This window comes from Zerene cesonia, chromosome 26, assembly GCF_012273895.1.
Source record: "Zerene cesonia ecotype Mississippi chromosome 26, Zerene_cesonia_1.1, whole genome shotgun sequence".
Classification (NCBI taxonomy): Eukaryota; Metazoa; Arthropoda; class Insecta; order Lepidoptera; family Pieridae; genus Zerene; species Zerene cesonia.
The window spans coordinates 5,748,160-5,765,414 of record NC_052127.1 but is presented as its reverse complement, the minus strand read 5'-3'; the positions used below and the strand labels follow the sequence as shown (position 1 = coordinate 5,765,414).

The window sequence follows — 17,255 nt, the reverse complement described above, 5'->3', positions numbered from 1 at the left end:
CCAGATAATAAGTATGATATATATAATATACATAACATAAAACCTATAACATACATACCAATTAATAATCTATGTAATGAAGCAATATCACTATACATAGTATAAAACAAAGTCGCTTTCTCTGTCCCTATGTCCCTATGTAGGCTTAAATATTTAAAACTACGCAACTGATCGATTACTGTTTTTCACCACCACCTTACTTATCCTCCGGGTTGTCTGGGAGAGATCGCTTATAGCGATAAGACCGCCCTCTGTACATTTATGTTAACTATTTTCATTTTCATTCGTTTCAACGGATTTTGATACGGTTTTTTTAATAGATAGAGTGATTCAAGAGCAAGGTTTATATGTACAATAACATCTATTAAACTATTTTAAATTTAATACAAGCGAAGCCGCGGGCAAAAGCTAGTTAACATATAAACGATTCCCGTTCCTTTACGACAACCAAGAAGGTTTTTTTAATAATTTATTTTCCGAAAATAAAGATGAAATTATTGAAAATGATTAAAGGACATTCTTGACTTATATTCTTCTTTCTGAATATCTTGAACATTTTACGTGTACTCTGGTGCCATAAAAAATTGCCCCTCTAAAGATTTTATATCTCGATGTGCTTTTCTGACCCGCTTACTACAATTTGATACGACCATGGAGAACGTATATTCACTAGTCACATTCGAAGCCTGGCTGTATAAATATGCAGCCGTAGCCACTTAAAAAAAACATTGCGTATTTATCTAAATTTCGCGCCATTGTATCATGACGAAGGACACGTGTTAGCATGAGTTAATTTGAAAAATGTTCACGGATTGTTCTGTCATTGTTTGCTAAATAGGGAAATAACAGATGCCAATGGCAAGGAACATTTGATTCTTGAATAATGGCAGTCGTATAGATTTTATCGAAGATGATTTTTTAAAAATGTGTAATGTGCGTGTCTTCTTTATGTGTTTTATTCTTAATCTATGTGTGAAATGTGACGACCCACGAGCGGAAATAGGATATCCGAAAGGCCTGATGTCAGTATGTATGTACTGTATTTTATGTGTATTATAAATTAATCGATCAAAATTTATGACTTTTCACTTAGCGACATCGTTGGATTTTTGATTGCTATGTAATTTTCCGTTATATATAGATATGTTTAGGTGTATTTATTGATTCGTTTACATACTGTCGATTTGTTGTCCAATAATAATAAAAACGGTCGGGCTTCCTTTCTTTTAGGCACATATTTTTTTAAATAAATTAAACTCCATGAAAAGGAGTTTTAATAAACTCATATATATGAGTTTATTAAATAATCCTTTTCATATCGCTCTAGGAAGAGTTTAAATCATAATTCCGTTTGTATGTCTCCTTTTTACACGCTTTTTATTAGCTTCACCTGTATGTTTGTTTGTTTGTATGTTTGTTTGTTTGTATGTTTGTTTGTTTGTAACTGACTTCTTTGGGCGCGATTTTGACCCACTTTAAACGGCCAGATTTCGTTCAAACTTTGTAGATTTATTGAGGACCGATGACAATACACTAATTTGATAAAATTATTCCAGTTTTCAATTTGCAAAATATGATTTTTGTTAAAGCGTGTTTTATAGTTTTTTTAAACTATTATATTTTATTTCATAATAATGAAATCGTGACTTGGTTTTTTATTTGTTTAATATGACATGCATATTAGAAAATTATTCGTATCTTACCGAATTATAAACAATATTTATAAATTATTAACATCCAGCTGAAAAAAAAACATTACAAAAAAAAAATTACATTTTATGGAGTCCGTTAATAGATAAATAGAAATGCGACATAGTTCACTGGAGCCGACCGGTTATTTCATAAGCTGCAACAAGATCTAAATAGCTGTTGGACTTTAAGTTGTTCAATGTCTACGTTTAAATAGTATTTTAAAACCCAAAAATCTGAGTCTTCTACTTCTGGGAAGTATAATCTTGTGTTCCGAAAACATTTGATTTTACAATAAGTTTTCATGCAATAAATTGTTATAATCGAATTATTTGGGCCAACGTGGTGCAGAGGTTAGAACCTCGGACTTCAATCGATAAGTCGTATTCGAGGCCAGACGAGCGTGCAAAAAACAAATTGATATTCGACTTATCTACACATTACCTAAATCACCACTGCTCAAAACGGTGAAGGAAAATATCGATATGTTAATGGTATGTATATAGGTATGAGCAAGGATTAAAAGTTCGACGACATGTGACATCTGCCAACCCGAACTTGAATTGGTCTATCGGAGGAGGCCTGTGTCTGTCTGTCTGTCTGGAAAGAATACAGGCTGATAATGAATCAAGTTATGTCGATTTAATAGAAACATAATTTCTTATGCTACTGTTATGCTACATCAGACTTCAGTTTTTTTATTTAGAATGAAATCACATATATATATATAATAACACGCCACTTCAATACATAAAATAATATTAACCTTATCTTGGGGAACACTGGATTTCATCGGTTTCTACAGCTTAAATAAATTTTGTCTAAATTAATAACTGCTGTCGTTTGATGCTATATTAATTAGGGAAGTAAAAAAAACTGTTTTTTTTTCACTTTATTTATTACCGTATGCAATTTTTTTTAAATAGTCGGACAAGTACGAATCGATCTCGCGACTCTATAGGCACATACAATGAGCCAAAGATTAAGAAAAAGTAGTCACCCATCTTATTTCAGGCGGTCTCAAGTGATGCTTAACCTCAATTTTTTTTTATTTGTTATTATAGCGGCAACAGAAATACATGTTCTCTGAAAATTAACTGTTTAACTAATACATTCATGAGATATAAATTGCTGACAGACGGACCGACAGTCAGCAAAGTCGTGGCTATAGAGTCCCGTTTTTTCCCCTTCTGTACGGATCCAGCTAATCACAACATCATTCCAGGCCCCGGTTCAACAAAACCGGCGTCCATACCTCGCAGCCAGTTGAGGTACCTCCACTTCGTAGTTCAAGGGAATGGGAGTCGACAGAAATACACCTACTGGACGGCCAAAAACATTGCGAAGGATCCTCGTATTGATTTCCAAAGGTAACTTACGAACGTAATAATTTTATTTAAGAATATATATATTGCAAAAGTTACGAAAGCAAAGAAAAAAAAACAAAAAATCTCCAATACCGAGAAATTCCGAAAATTTTCTTTTCATCATTAAAGTCACTTAAACGTCACAGTCTCCAATTTTTTGTAGTTTGCTTCAGTATTGCGTATGGCAAACATTCCGATATTAATTTGTGTTAAGATAGAGCCGACATAGATTGTCGTAAATGTGTTTTTACCGCATTTATTTATCAATTTTTTGTATTATATCGATCGATTCAGACTTTAATCTCCAAAGTTCATTACAATTACAGTAAATGGGATGGGATGGATACTAGGTATAATTTCTGGAAATAAGCATTAATTGGATTTATGTATTACCTCTTTTTATTTAACACATTTCAGAAAGACTATAGTGGTAGCTATCGGTTATTTGGACAGTACAAACTTTCCAATATCATCTCTGCTGACCAATGAGTACATAGCAAGGGGATACAATGTAATACTTATCGATAACCAAAGATTCGCTACAGTACATTATTTTCTGTAAGTATTCCATGAATCAACATTTAATTAAAACATTAGGTACTTTTATTCTGACCAGGGTTACCCAGTCTTTCTCAAAGTGGACGATAACGCCTCTCCGGTACTATCCGGCTCAAATCGTGTCGAAGCGTACCCCCACACTAAATATGACGAATAAACGATGTCTGTATTAAATTATAATGGATACATGGTTCATATTAAGACAGTCTGCATTTTAATAACGCGTTTACCATTTTTATTTAACAATATCTGGAAAACATAGAGAAATAATTTGAAATTATTTCATATTATATTTACATACAGTTCCATTCTATATTTCCATCTTAAACTTAACTCTAAAACTTCTCAATGAGAAACGATAACATAAAGAAGCCAAGGTGACATTTGTTTTAATCGAACTTCATTCGACATGCCATCAACTCAAACAAAAAGACTTCTTTTCATAATACAACTGATTGAAAATTGGCTTTGAATTAATTTCACCGAACCTTTGAGAATTTTGAAAAGACTCATTTATTAAAAGTAATATTTCCCAGAAAACCGCAGCGTATTTTCGAGGACAATGCGGCTGTTAATATTTCCAAAGTTTCATGATAAGTAGCAGAAATACACAACCGTTAATACATACAATGAAGTGGCAATATGCCAAGGAATCATTTAATTTACAAACGACAACATTTTACTTGCTTTCTGAAACTAGATAGCTTTTTAAATTTCAGTCCTATTTATATGACGAGAATTGTACCAATTTAAATTTTTGTATTTCATTTAAAATGCTTTCTATTTATTTGTCAAATGTCTCAAAAAGTATCGAAAATTGTCGTAGTAATAGTTTAATACGCTTTGTATTGAATATCTTGGTCATTCATTCCTCTCTGTTATTCAAAAATATTCTGTGTTATAACACATCTTTATACCCAAGCTTATTCATACATAATTTATGTGTCTTTTACAGAGCCACGCGCCTTATGCGGCCAGTAGGCAAACACGTCGCAGAGGTTCTAGTGGAACTATCAAAATTTGGCCTAGATCCTTCCAAATTAGAACTCCTAGGCTTTAGTCTGGGAGGTCAAACTGTAAGCTACATAGCTAGAAACTACCAACAGTTCACGGGAAGAAACATATCCCGAATAACCGCTTTGGAACCCGCTGGTCCATGTTTTAGGACCTTAAAATCGACAGAACGACTTGACGCATCGAACGCAGATTTCGTCCAAGTTATTCACACTAATATAGATGGTTATGGTATGGCGAATAGAATGGGGCATGTAGATTTTTACGTCAATGGTGGAGAATTCCAACCGGCTGATATAAACTTCTTTCCGTGTACCGCAACTTGCAGTCATTTCAGAGTTTTGGCCCTCTGGGCTATGGCAATGAAGAATCCAACAAAGTTTATAGCTATAAAATGTAAAAATATCCAAGAAGCTAGGGATGAAAAGTGCTATGATAAAGTACCTTTGGTGACTAACGTCATGGGCCCCGAGATAGATTTAAATAAGCAGGGTGTATTTTATTTAGCTACAAGTAAAAGCTACCCATTTTATCTTGGTGAAGATGGAGTTAAGCCGGAATTCGCTGCGTGGAAAAGCATCAGCAATATTAATGAGGGGAATGATACGGAAATATATACGTAGTTTGATCATTTATTTTTCCTATGTTTTTATACCAGTTCATTATATCCTCTTCCTAGATTTTTTAAAAATAATTAGAACAATAGTCAGTGCTGCGTGTAACAATAACAAATTTATACATTATTCATTTTTTTGGTCTTCAAACTAATGTTAAAATTTTACTGAGTAATACACATTGCAATGTCTGGATCATTACAGCCTTTCAGTACGTCAACTGTTGGATGTAGACTCACCCATTCATGTACAAAACGACCTATCGCCAGCGGCCTGACGAAAGAGTAGACTAGGTTTATGTGATACCTAATAATTCATTGTTTCTATACTGTGTGCATTCAAATAACGTTTTAAGAAAACTTTAGGAATTCTTTTGTATGATAATTGAAACTTTTATAAACTCAAAGACAATATGCGTCATAGAGTACATTACATTTTTTTAAGCTGGTATCACAACATGTAACTATGTTTAAAAAAGTTAAATGTCGCATTGACGCAAATAATGACAAATGCTGAAAACCTTGACAATCTTTCAATCTTTCCTAGTCCTTCAAAATGGTGCTTTATTCTCGCGGTTTTCTTTCGAAATTAAATCAATGTACTAATAAAATGATATCCTAACTACGCGTCTGTACATATGTGGTACCGTGTTAATTTGTTTAAATTGGCAGTGTGATTTATAAATACTAAATTTTGTGTTTAGAAAAAATCGTCGCATCACCTCAAATCAATTCCGTCTATAATATTTAAGATTGATTTGTTATTTAGAGCGTCTTACGTAAGTATTACACATTTTTTGTTGTTAAACATGACAGTTTTTCGGTGCAGCAGCCAAAAATATACCGTGTCTGTATATCTATATTCTAAAATTTTCTAACTAAACATAAATTGTTACATCGAACACCCAACATTTCCAGCCGCGGCATTGGTTTTAATATTTTATTATTAGGAATGGTTACAATTGCGACTGAATGATGCAAAACTGGTTTCTTCAAGGCTCATATTGCTTAATTACAATGTTCGATTATTTACAAAACTTATAAATATATTTGTGTTACGCTTTATATTGCATTTCAATTATATGTTCTTAAATAGTGAATGATACTACGATTCTTGAACGTACACAATTTAATTTGAATGACTTAAGACTATGTCAAAAAATTACAATCAATTTATTTATACAAGTCACTTAGAATAATTAACATAAATCAAAACTTGATCGAATGGTGAAAATTCTATCACAAAATAAAAACTGATGTATATATATACTTACATCAATAATTTGTTTCTACACAAATATCACCTATATCCATGAGAGGTACCACTAAAAATAAATTGAGACCATGTAATAAAATTTTTCTTATCAAACATAAAAATTACCATGGCAATTGGTTACCCACAGAGTTTTAAAGTAACAAAAACAATAATAAATATGAATCAAATTGAGTAATGTTCTCTATTGTTGTGAATGATGTTAATAAACTTTCGAAACCTAGCTAGCCATATTTATTTATACATCTTCAAACACAACTAATTACTAATAAAACAAAATATACAATTATAATCACATATAAGACTGTAGATAAACTTGTAAATTTTGATCTTATCTTTATACATACAGTCATTGCAATGAGTCATTATCTGTAAGTTATATCTATATTAATTGAAACAAAACTGTAAAGATTATAAAGTTCCTTCTCTTCCTAATATAGGTACCATAAATAATTTTATAAGCCAATAGTTTTAGGTTATAACCTTTTTTAATTAACTTCCTATCATTTGACTCAAATTGAATATGAATAAAAATATTTTCCTTAACAATCTTTAAATAATTGAAATCTATTTTACAAAGCATGTATTTTTTATAATATAAATTTCCTTTATAATAACTATGAATACAAATGCAAATCATAAGAGCTACCATAATCTAAGTAAAGTATATTAACTTCTCTGGGCTCAACTGCCAAAAATTAAAGATAATTCTTGAGTGTTGTGAATTTTTAATAGATAAAATAAATGTACAATTGAGTAGGAAAATCATGCTCAAATATCAAAATAATATAATTTTCAGGTAGCTTTACTTGCATGGTACTCAACTAATAATCATACAAATCCAGACTATTTTATCCGATCTGAACATCCGATTTGTATGAGAGAACAATAAATGTTTATAATATTAGAACTTAGAAGGAAATAAGTTTGAATTTAGTCCATAATGTTATGAATTTGAATGTAGGTCTATTTTTATATCTTTCACATTTTATGGTGTCATTTTTTTGTCTGAAATAGACTGCTTTTTACCACAGTGAAATATTGCATTTCCATGGAATGCTGATGTTTGATCATGTGAATAATGCAACAGGTAACAGCTAGTTGAAAAAATAAATGTGTCAGCCATGTATTACCACTACAAAGTAATTAATTATTGACAGATTATAAGTTATCTGAAGAATTAACCTACTTTGCATTTTAATTGGTCCAATGGACTAATAAAGATAGAGATAAAGTATCCGGCGCTGTTAATGCAAACTTTTTATTTGGATTATGCTACAACATGTGTAACTTTAAACATTTTTCTAGAGAGAAATGATTGTTAAAAATGTTTGACAGTTAAGTCTTAGCAATAGTGTCTTTTGAGTTTGGAACTATAACAATGCTTATGATTTGTTTTGAAAATATTTCTATTTTTTAATAATTTAATTGTAATAAAAGGCGACATTGATTTACCGGTGGATAAAATCAATCAATGTATTGTACAAGAGCTGAGAGATGTGTATTGTGTAAACAAATGTAAATGCAAAGGTTTACACCACTGTAAAAATTTGAAAGAAAACAGATAAAAAAAAAGATTTTATTAGTAAAATAATGTTAAAATATTTGTGAAAACCATTTCTAAGATTATTGTCAGCATACAGTTGAATAAATAGCCATTTTCCTTATGTATTTCATAGATAATTTAATTTATCCTATCATGTATATGTTTGTAAATAGATAATCTGTATAAAAATAGGTGATTAGGATTGTCTCATAGGTAAAGTTGCAATTATGTGTTCTCGAGAAACAAGGTCAAAGTAACCTACATGATAAGGAAAATAGAACAATATAATATGACCTCTTCAGTATGTATGTGATGATTGCATGTTGAGGTTTTTTCAATTACTTATCTCTTATTAAACTGATTCCAAGTTTCATAGTAATAACTTATTACTGGGCTAGCAGAATTATCCGATCCTTTTTTTATTTGAAAGCCGGCCGTGTTGTCCAATTAACGTTTGGTCTGTTTCGACAATTCGAAGGCGGTTAAGATTAAAAATCACTAATACTTATAAAATGCAAAATTTTCATGATTGAATTAAAATTCCATTTAATAGAGTGGGTCAGTAACATTTTAACTGGTATACCTATTTCAGTAAATTTTTCTTACGATACGTTATATCAGAGCTAATTCGATCATTAGTCCGTTGAACCTCTAATCGGAAAAGCTATTAGATTTTTATTAATTCGAATGCCGAAGCACAAACGACCAACACATTAGTTTTTACTCACGACAGTTTAAAGATTAGAGTCTTCGCAGTGCCCTATTTTCATTCAGTTAACCTTCAACTTACAAGCTAGTAAGGTGTATCCCAAAACTATTTCAACCATTACAAAGCAAACAACCTTCCCATGCAGGAAGTGTGTGTTAACGAAATATATTCCCAACGTATACAATTTACGGCCTCTAGCCGATGCTTATGACATCATGGTCGTTAGGTCATACCTGGTGAATCGCGCGACGATAGTCAAAATAAATAAACAGTCTATTACGGACTTCAAAGCGATTCTGTTGATTATTTTACGAGATAAATATTGGGAAAGTATCTGAAATTGTTATAACGTAATTGTGTTAATGACCCAATTTCAATGTGTGTGTGTGAAATTTGTGTGTGTGTCGCTATCAAGGGACGTGACGTAGGTGATGTGTACACGTGTTTTTGGGTGGGTTTCTATGAATTTCTAACGGCCTGCGATGTTATTATTAAAATCTGACTGGTATATTAAACCGAGTGTATGAGCAATATACCCGTTTTAATTTAGTGTTATACGTTCTCGAATCATAAATAAATCTATCGAACAACGATCATTCTATTCATTAAAGATATGTAGTCTTAAAACTTTATTTACTCATAGATACATGCAGAAAATTTTCTTGAAAAACGGTTGATATTGTCAATATCCTAATTTAATTTTAATATTCAAAGGTTAGGTACAGGGTACATCACCCTAACACTTCACGGAACAAATTACAACGTAGGTAATTTCGTTATAGGGGTACAATTTTAGATAATTATGGGTCGGAGATAACCGGTGACATTTTCGATCATAAATCATCGTCGGCTTAGATAATTATGTATGTAAATTAATAAGTGATTATAATTATAATTAAAAATTTATTTTTGTCAATGCTCACTTACGCCTTAATGGCTGAATGAATAAAAATAAAAATATGTACATTCTGTTCTAAACTAAGGTTACCTTATATTTAACATATAGTTCGAAGTGACCAATAAATGACTGTTACGAAACATAGCTATAATATTATCTATAACTGCTGCATGATGTTAAATGCGCTTGCGTGACGACTAAAAATAAATGTCCACTTAATAAAGTAATATTTTCCACTCTACAACTTTGATCGGTGTCATTTGAGTCTCCTGTGTATATGTGTCTAACAAATGAATTGTCTAGTTCGTCTTTTTCTTCAACGCAATGTCATAAAGCAATCTTGGCCTCGGACACCAAAAGTTAGGTTCGCGCCTTAGCGCCCTAGTGTTGAGATCTTCAACTTGAAAAATGCTCACAATGCTTGCAATGTAATTACTTACCAATCTGCTTGTTCGTGTAAACCGTTTGTCTTATAATTAGAGAGAATCCTGGCAAGATCTTCAGATTAGGTCTGCTTTCAAAAAGAAAACCTATTCCCATTATGTCACATTTTTCATCCAATATAAAAATAAGATTTCAATTCGCTCCAGTTCCTGAAATCAGCGTATTGAAACAAACCTTTCGGCTTCACAATATGTCTCAATAAAGATTGATGATTAATCCATAACATACCATGCTTATTTGCTTGCCTTGTCAGACAAAATTTCTAAGAGCAGGAAGTAAGAGAAGCAGAAAATTAGAGGCAGCATCTCGTCATCCTCATCATCATCATCTCGCGGGTGTTATCATATTTTCTGCATGTATTTTATTGCACGGTTTATGGAATCGAACCACTAGACAAGACTAAAATACGAGTATCTCGATGTATTTAAATCGTTGCCAAGATTTTGCAGGTCATTAAGTGAATAGGGGCCTTAAAACGATATTGAGTAGGTAAAACTTTTAGCGTAAAAGAGTCTTTACATCCAGCGTCGAGTCTTTACATACTAAGCCAAGCAGAACAGACTTTTCGTTTTCCTTATCCTTCACAGTCCATTCCTTCTTTCTAGTCATCAATCCTTTCCTTATCCCTTACACCTTAAAAGCTGGCAGTGTATTCACAGAGGTATGAGCTTCTGCGAATGTTCATGGGCAGTGGTGATCGCTTATGCGAACCACCAGGTCAGTTGCCCGCTGTGACATAAAAAAGACGCTTTAACAAGAAAGAGTATTTTAGCAATGATACTATGGCCCTATGTAGCCTGTTTCGGCCATGCTGCCATCCTACTAGTCCTACTAATCCTTCTAATATTATAAATGCGAAAGTTCGAAAGGATGTGTGTGTGTGTGTGTTTGTTGCTCTTTCACGCAAAAACTACTTTACCGATTGCCACGAAATTTAGTACGTAGATGGCTGGACAACTGGAATAACATAAAGGCTGCTTTTATCCCGACTTACGCGGGTGAAACCGCGGGGCGCAGCTAGTAAGTTATATTCTCAATTTTCCTTCCCAGCACGCGTATGATAGCAATCACGTGCAAATTTATCAAATCTCGATATGATTATTGATTACCACGCGTTTGTATCGGTGCAATCAGTATGTTATGATTAATGTAAGGGAAGCGTTGTTTGCTGTTTATTTCTGTTTTAGAGTGACATGAAGTGTGCAGTAAAGTGAAATTAATATGTCATACCTCTAGAAATTAAAGACTTTTTAACAGATTTTAAACGCGACATATTCATTATATTATTAACCGCGTTTTAAATCCGTTAAAAAGTCTTTAATTTCTAAATGTATAATACTCGCGTAAAATCAAACACAAGAAAATACTACCCATGTCATATACCTCCTTCAGAATGAAGTGGTGTCCACCTTTTGTAGTTGTATTACTTTCGTTATATTTGATATTATGAACTTAAACAAAGTGTTAATTTGTGTATACAATAAGCATTTGTATGTGTGAGGAAAAAAGGATCACTGTGTTTGTGTTCTACGAGAAAAATGGCGAGGGAAAATTGATTTATATCCTCGGTCGTCGAGTTTTTGCAGCTCTTTAACTTGAAGATAAACACGATAAGATTTTTTTAACTGGGTTGTTTGTGGATTTTTTATAAATTTGATTTAAAGACACTTTATGAATTGATAAATAGTAATTATTATAAATTCATATTATATATAGGTTTGTCGTATATAAGAGAGGACAATTGCAGGAGAAATTGTGTTCATATGAAGGTGTCAGTGTGTGATGTGAAACGTCAAATCAGAAGTGTATTGTGCTGTAATGGAGCACGTTTTTAAAGAGATATTCTAGTATCGCCCGGAGGGAAGTTGCGATACGACGATGAAGATTAAAAATCCTTTGTCGGCGCTAAAGCTTGGTATGAATATTATATAACATAAATTATATGCTTCTGGAATTGTGTGACTAATATTATACGGGATGGTGGTCAAATCGCAATGGATTTTACGTCTTTATTCAATTTTTAAATATCGACTGTATAGTCTCATAAGCATAACGAAATTTAAAATTCAAGAGCATCACGATAATAACTAGCTTGTTACAATCGTATGCAACTATGAAAATAAAAATAATGTATTAGGAACGGAAATAATAAATATACTAATTTAAGTACTGCTAAATTATTGCAAATTCAAAAACATAAACAATATCGCATTGCAATATGTATGTATGTAGTATGTACCTATATTGTAGTGTAGATATAGTTCATATTTACGCTATTAAAATCCACAACTTTTTAAACATCCCTCCGTAAAAGGTATCGTTACTTTTTTCTGTTTAAAACAGCACAGATCATACAACAAAGATCGCAAGATACACGCAACTATTTTTATGTGTAAATTTAAATAAAACTGCAATCAATTATCGAAATAACTTCAGTCAGCGTCGACACACTTTTGGCTCAATGCGAGTCAGCTGTTTCCGTCTATTATTGACTAATTATATATATTTTTTCTACGACACTTTTATTGCTTGCGGTCTAGTCGATATGAGTTTTGTGCGCAATACGTAGATTCCACTATTGAGTACATTTATCACCAACTGGTTGTGCCCCGCGGCTTCACTCACCTCGTTCATGATGTTTAATAGCCTAAGCCCTTACGCCTTCCTCCTAACTAACTAGATAGGGATAAGGGACTAAATAGACTATCTACCACTGAATTCATTTTTCAATACGGACCAGTAGTTTATGAGATTAGCGCATCAAAACTCAAACTCTTTAACGTTATATTTTTAGTACCTGTATATTGAATATTGATATTTCTCAAACTGTAAAATATCCACCGCACGAAAGAAAATCGAATCAGTTTTCAATGATAGAAGTTAAAATATTTGTTAGATGTTTATTGGATATTACGAGTAGCCTTTCATCCCGGATAATTTGGGACGGAATTTGGGGCACATTACCCTAAAAGACAATAGGACCGTAGGTGGCTTTTGTTTGGACGCCCGTATTTACATTATTTTGTACTAAGTCGTAGGGTCGTGTATGAAACTATTACTTATTTACACGGAACTTTGACTTACGCAATTCGTTTTAAAATAAAAACATTTAAAAACCAAAATCGCCATGGAAGCTTTGTTGTCTCTAACAAATTTTATGTCAAAAACATTTAAGTATCTGTAATTAATAAATGCATTTCTTTAAGTAAACATTCACTAGCTAATATCGATTTATTCAAATTTTTTCACTGTGATAAATTTAAATATTTTTTGTTTAGTAATTTTGTCTACAATAAGTCTTTCTGGAATATACGAAGTATTTTCAATGCTCTGCTTTGCGTATGTCGAATATTGAGCGTGAATAGTCTGTCAATCAAAACTTCACCACAAAAGGTACATTTGTTACGATGGTATCTACATGATATGTATCTGTTAGTATAGCTATGAAATTGACATGTAGTCTCGACTGGGAAAAAACAAGAAAAGGATATGTGCATGTATCTTTTGTAGGTATGTGTTGCATAATATCTGTAACTACTGCGCTTGTTTTACAATTATTCCATAGTAAATAATGATTAAAAAAAATATTAAGTTGCTTTGGGTCAAAGTCGACTTAATCAGAAAAACTGTGCCTTAACATTAATGAAAAACTAACATCGCGCGGATAAATTAGCAACTGTAATTTACGTAATATTTTAAGAGACCTCGAAAATTCTCTTTCTTCAATGTTCTTTCGGGAATTTTCTAGTTCCAACGTAAAAATGGAACAAGTGAGTTGTTCGTAATCTCAGATGTTGGTCTTTCAGCCGGTATTACAGCAGCCAGCTCCGGATGACCTAAATAACAGGAATGCGGATATTGTAGTGGCTCATCCCGATATCCGGATATGATATTAAGCCCGTGAAGTTATCCGTGCGCGTATCCTGCTCAATTGGACGCCGAATTATTTCATTTTTGTAGTTATAATTTGGTTAAATAAGTCTATTCAGTTATAAAGTCATTTACGATCCCCTGTTTCATCGGTTTAATGCTCTGTATTGGTGACAAAAGTTAAAAGACTTATGTTTTTCCTCAAAGCTTAAGCGATTTTTTCATTTGATTATTATTAGTGGATATCTACATTGTTTTAGCACAGAATTTAAGCCCCATCGGTCCAGTAGTTTGCACTGTACGCTGATAGATAGTCAGTCAGGCATCTTTGTATTATACATATTAAAAGTTTAAACTCACAAAATTGCCAATGATAGTGTACTAAAACGCTAAATAATAAAGTGGTGTTGATATTATCAAATGAAGCTCATTTCGGTGTATTTTTGTATCAGTTAATATTGGAATAATGCATAGTCACTGATAATCTGAAAGTCATTTTTGAAGATAATAAATTAATTATATGATAATCAATGTAGTGCAATTTTGAAGATATTTTAGCATTTGCATTCTTTATTGAATCGAACCAACATTTGCCTACCTTTGCCAATTTTGTGGTTCAAAGCCATAGGTTATATAAAGATGAAAGTTCACAAATTATTAATATTTTTAACGAAAAACCTTAAAATTTTGTGTTATAAATTAAATTATTTAAATATTAATTCATGAAACAAGGCAGCCGGCTCTCGGGTTGTCGGGTTGAGTAGAAATGCGGTGACACTAGCCGCCGATGGCATAGGGCGCCAATTACAACCGCGATATAAAATGTCCATGTGTTTGTGTTGGTTATAAAGTAATAAATTTAAAGCAATGAATTCATATTTACATATATGTATAACATAAAAGATAGGATACTTTGTATTAATTCAATCACGATAAATGACTACCCGAGCGGAGCCGGAGTGTGCAACTAGTATTTACATAGATTAACGGGAAACGAGAAAATCTCTTCTGCCCTCAACGCGGACCGCGGTTGAAATTTATTGACGATTACAAAACATAAGAGAAGAAAAAACGTCCTATTGATTTTGTATGTATATTGCGCTCACGTAAATGCATTCAGTCGTGATTGTGCAATTCAATCAATTGACAAACTAAACTCGCCTCTCAAATTGCCGCCGGCTGGATGATCGCTGTTAAAATTCATTAATTAAGTCTTTGCTCTTAGGTCCTTGATTGAATTCCAAATGTACACTATTAATATTATAATGAGGGAAATTTTGTATTTTTGTTGTTTGTTTGTTTGTTTATTTGTAATGGTTAAACTGAAAAACTACGGGACCGATTTTAAAAATTCTTTCACCATTAGAAAGCTGCAGCTTCACTGAGTGACATAGGCAGACATATATATTATGTACGACATATGACACGCGGGACGCCGGGGCGAATTGCTAGTGATTTATCAATGCGAAAGTTACTCTGTCCGTCTCTTTACGCCTAAACCATGGTGCAGTGATAGTGTACGACTCGAGAAGGACACGGGATAGTTTTTAATCCTGGAAATTCCATGGGAACCTGCGATAATCCTGAGGCTATATTTTTTTACTCCACGTGCGGAAAACGACTGAAATATAACTCTTGCTAGCTTATATCGGCATCAGCAATAATGTTATTACAAACGGTTACGGATTGTGCGTGTAATTGTAAATAATTGACCTCAAGTTCTTATGACTTATGTGCAATTGTTGTTTACACATAAATATTTTGTTATTGTATTTAATTAAAACAGTATATGCTTGGGTCAACAGGTTACCTGCAACCACAACAGTGGTTCACATCATAAAACTTTAAAATATCAAGTTTCGCTATACAATTAAGCAATTAATGATATATTAATCCTTATTCATGTCTCATTTACGAGGGTGATAGCTCGTAAGTGTGTTTCATCCCAATGTCCACGTGGGAATGTCGGTGTAAAAGTAACCTAAGTTTCTTCTTATTACATCAGCCATCTGCCAGTGAAAGTCCCATCAAAATCGGTCCAGCAATTTTTGAGATTCGTCCGAACAAAGATACGTTGGAATGTCATCGGAATAGTTTAACTAAGATTAATTCATTTAAAACGCTCCAAAACGGAAACATTGCCCAACTATGACTTTTAGCGTCTCAAGGCCTTATTTATTTACGTATCTATCGTAACAGCCAGTTCGGATGTTACAAAAGTAGTTAGATATAAATGAGTAATAATTACACCTAAGCAAACAAACACCGACACAGTTGCACACACGCGCAGTAATGTTAGTGTTTAGATGATGATTAGATCGACCGCCGGATTGTTTCCGTGTGATAGGCAAACAAATATTTATTGCGTGTATGCAGCTTATTCGTGGTAGGTACGACTCGCGTATCTACCGCATTCTGTGCTCTTTTAAATTCATTTGTATGACTCCAAATGTTGTAAATGGTTTATATGCTCTGTACAGAACATAGTTTATATTTTCAACCGACGTCCCTTAAAGAGGTTCTCCGGTTAATTGCTTTGATTCGGGTGTTGTTACCCAATAACTTTGTCTAGTGGCTTTTCAATCGATTGACGTCTGATAGGAAATAGTTGTTTTTTGGTCCGGTTTTAGAATTTGGTTTAGTATCTCCCCCATTGAGACGTCGGTGACCTTTTTTGGGAACCATAAAAATATTCCTAAATTTGATGACGATGATTATAAAGACGCTTTTATAAGGTTAACCTTTATGTTTGTAGGTTCGTATGTAACCGACACCTTTAGATTCGTATTTGACCCACTTTAAACGGACATATTAAATTCAAACTTTGTACCTACTCCATCAAGGATCGATGACAATACAATAATATCACGAGTTTATCTAACTCTCCAGATGAGGATTACCAGGATGAAATAATATCCTCACATATACTCCGTATAGGTGCAAGTGCAAATTAAGTTGATTCTATCATTAAAGCATATAGTTTAGTTTTTTTAAGCTATATTTATTTGTATTAATATCTAACCCTAGTAGTGCCTTGTATGTGAATATTCAAGTAGTTATTTCTTTCAAAATTTTTTCTTAGTATAAGATACACATAGGAATCAGGTTCTTAAAGTTTTTTAAGTTAAAATACAAACATAAATTCGTTGGATCTCGCACTAGGCAATGTCCTGTCCTGCGGGACCAGTGAACGAGTTACGTTAATAATGTTTAAGATGAGGGCGGTGAAAATTTTGCGTTTTTTATTTACAAGCTTTTGCTCGCGGCTTCGTAC

The 17,255-nt window shown here is 32.8% G+C and overlaps 2 protein-coding genes across 2 annotated transcripts in view; both read left to right on the top strand.

The window, feature by feature from the left end:
- Nucleotides 1-650: 650 nt before the first annotated feature.
- On the top strand, nucleotides 651-5,263 carry LOC119836900 (pancreatic lipase-related protein 2-like). Its single transcript, XM_038362352.1, has 4 exons — nucleotides 651-1,030; nucleotides 2,915-3,059; nucleotides 3,474-3,614; nucleotides 4,570-5,263. The coding sequence occupies exons 1-4, from the start codon at nucleotides 925-927 to the stop codon at nucleotides 5,249-5,251; spliced, it is 1,074 nt and encodes a 357-aa protein (XP_038218280.1). The 5' UTR covers nucleotides 651-924; the 3' UTR covers nucleotides 5,252-5,263.
- Nucleotides 5,264-5,882: 619 nt separating this feature from the next.
- LOC119837205 (oxysterol-binding protein-related protein 6-like) overlaps nucleotides 5,883-17,255 on the top strand; it is a 41,358-nt gene continuing 29,985 nt past the window's right edge. Inside the window, exon 1 of the mRNA XM_038362730.1 lies at nucleotides 5,883-6,020. The gene's annotated coding sequence lies outside the window, so the exon portion shown is untranslated. The remainder of the gene's footprint in view (nucleotides 6,021-17,255) is intronic.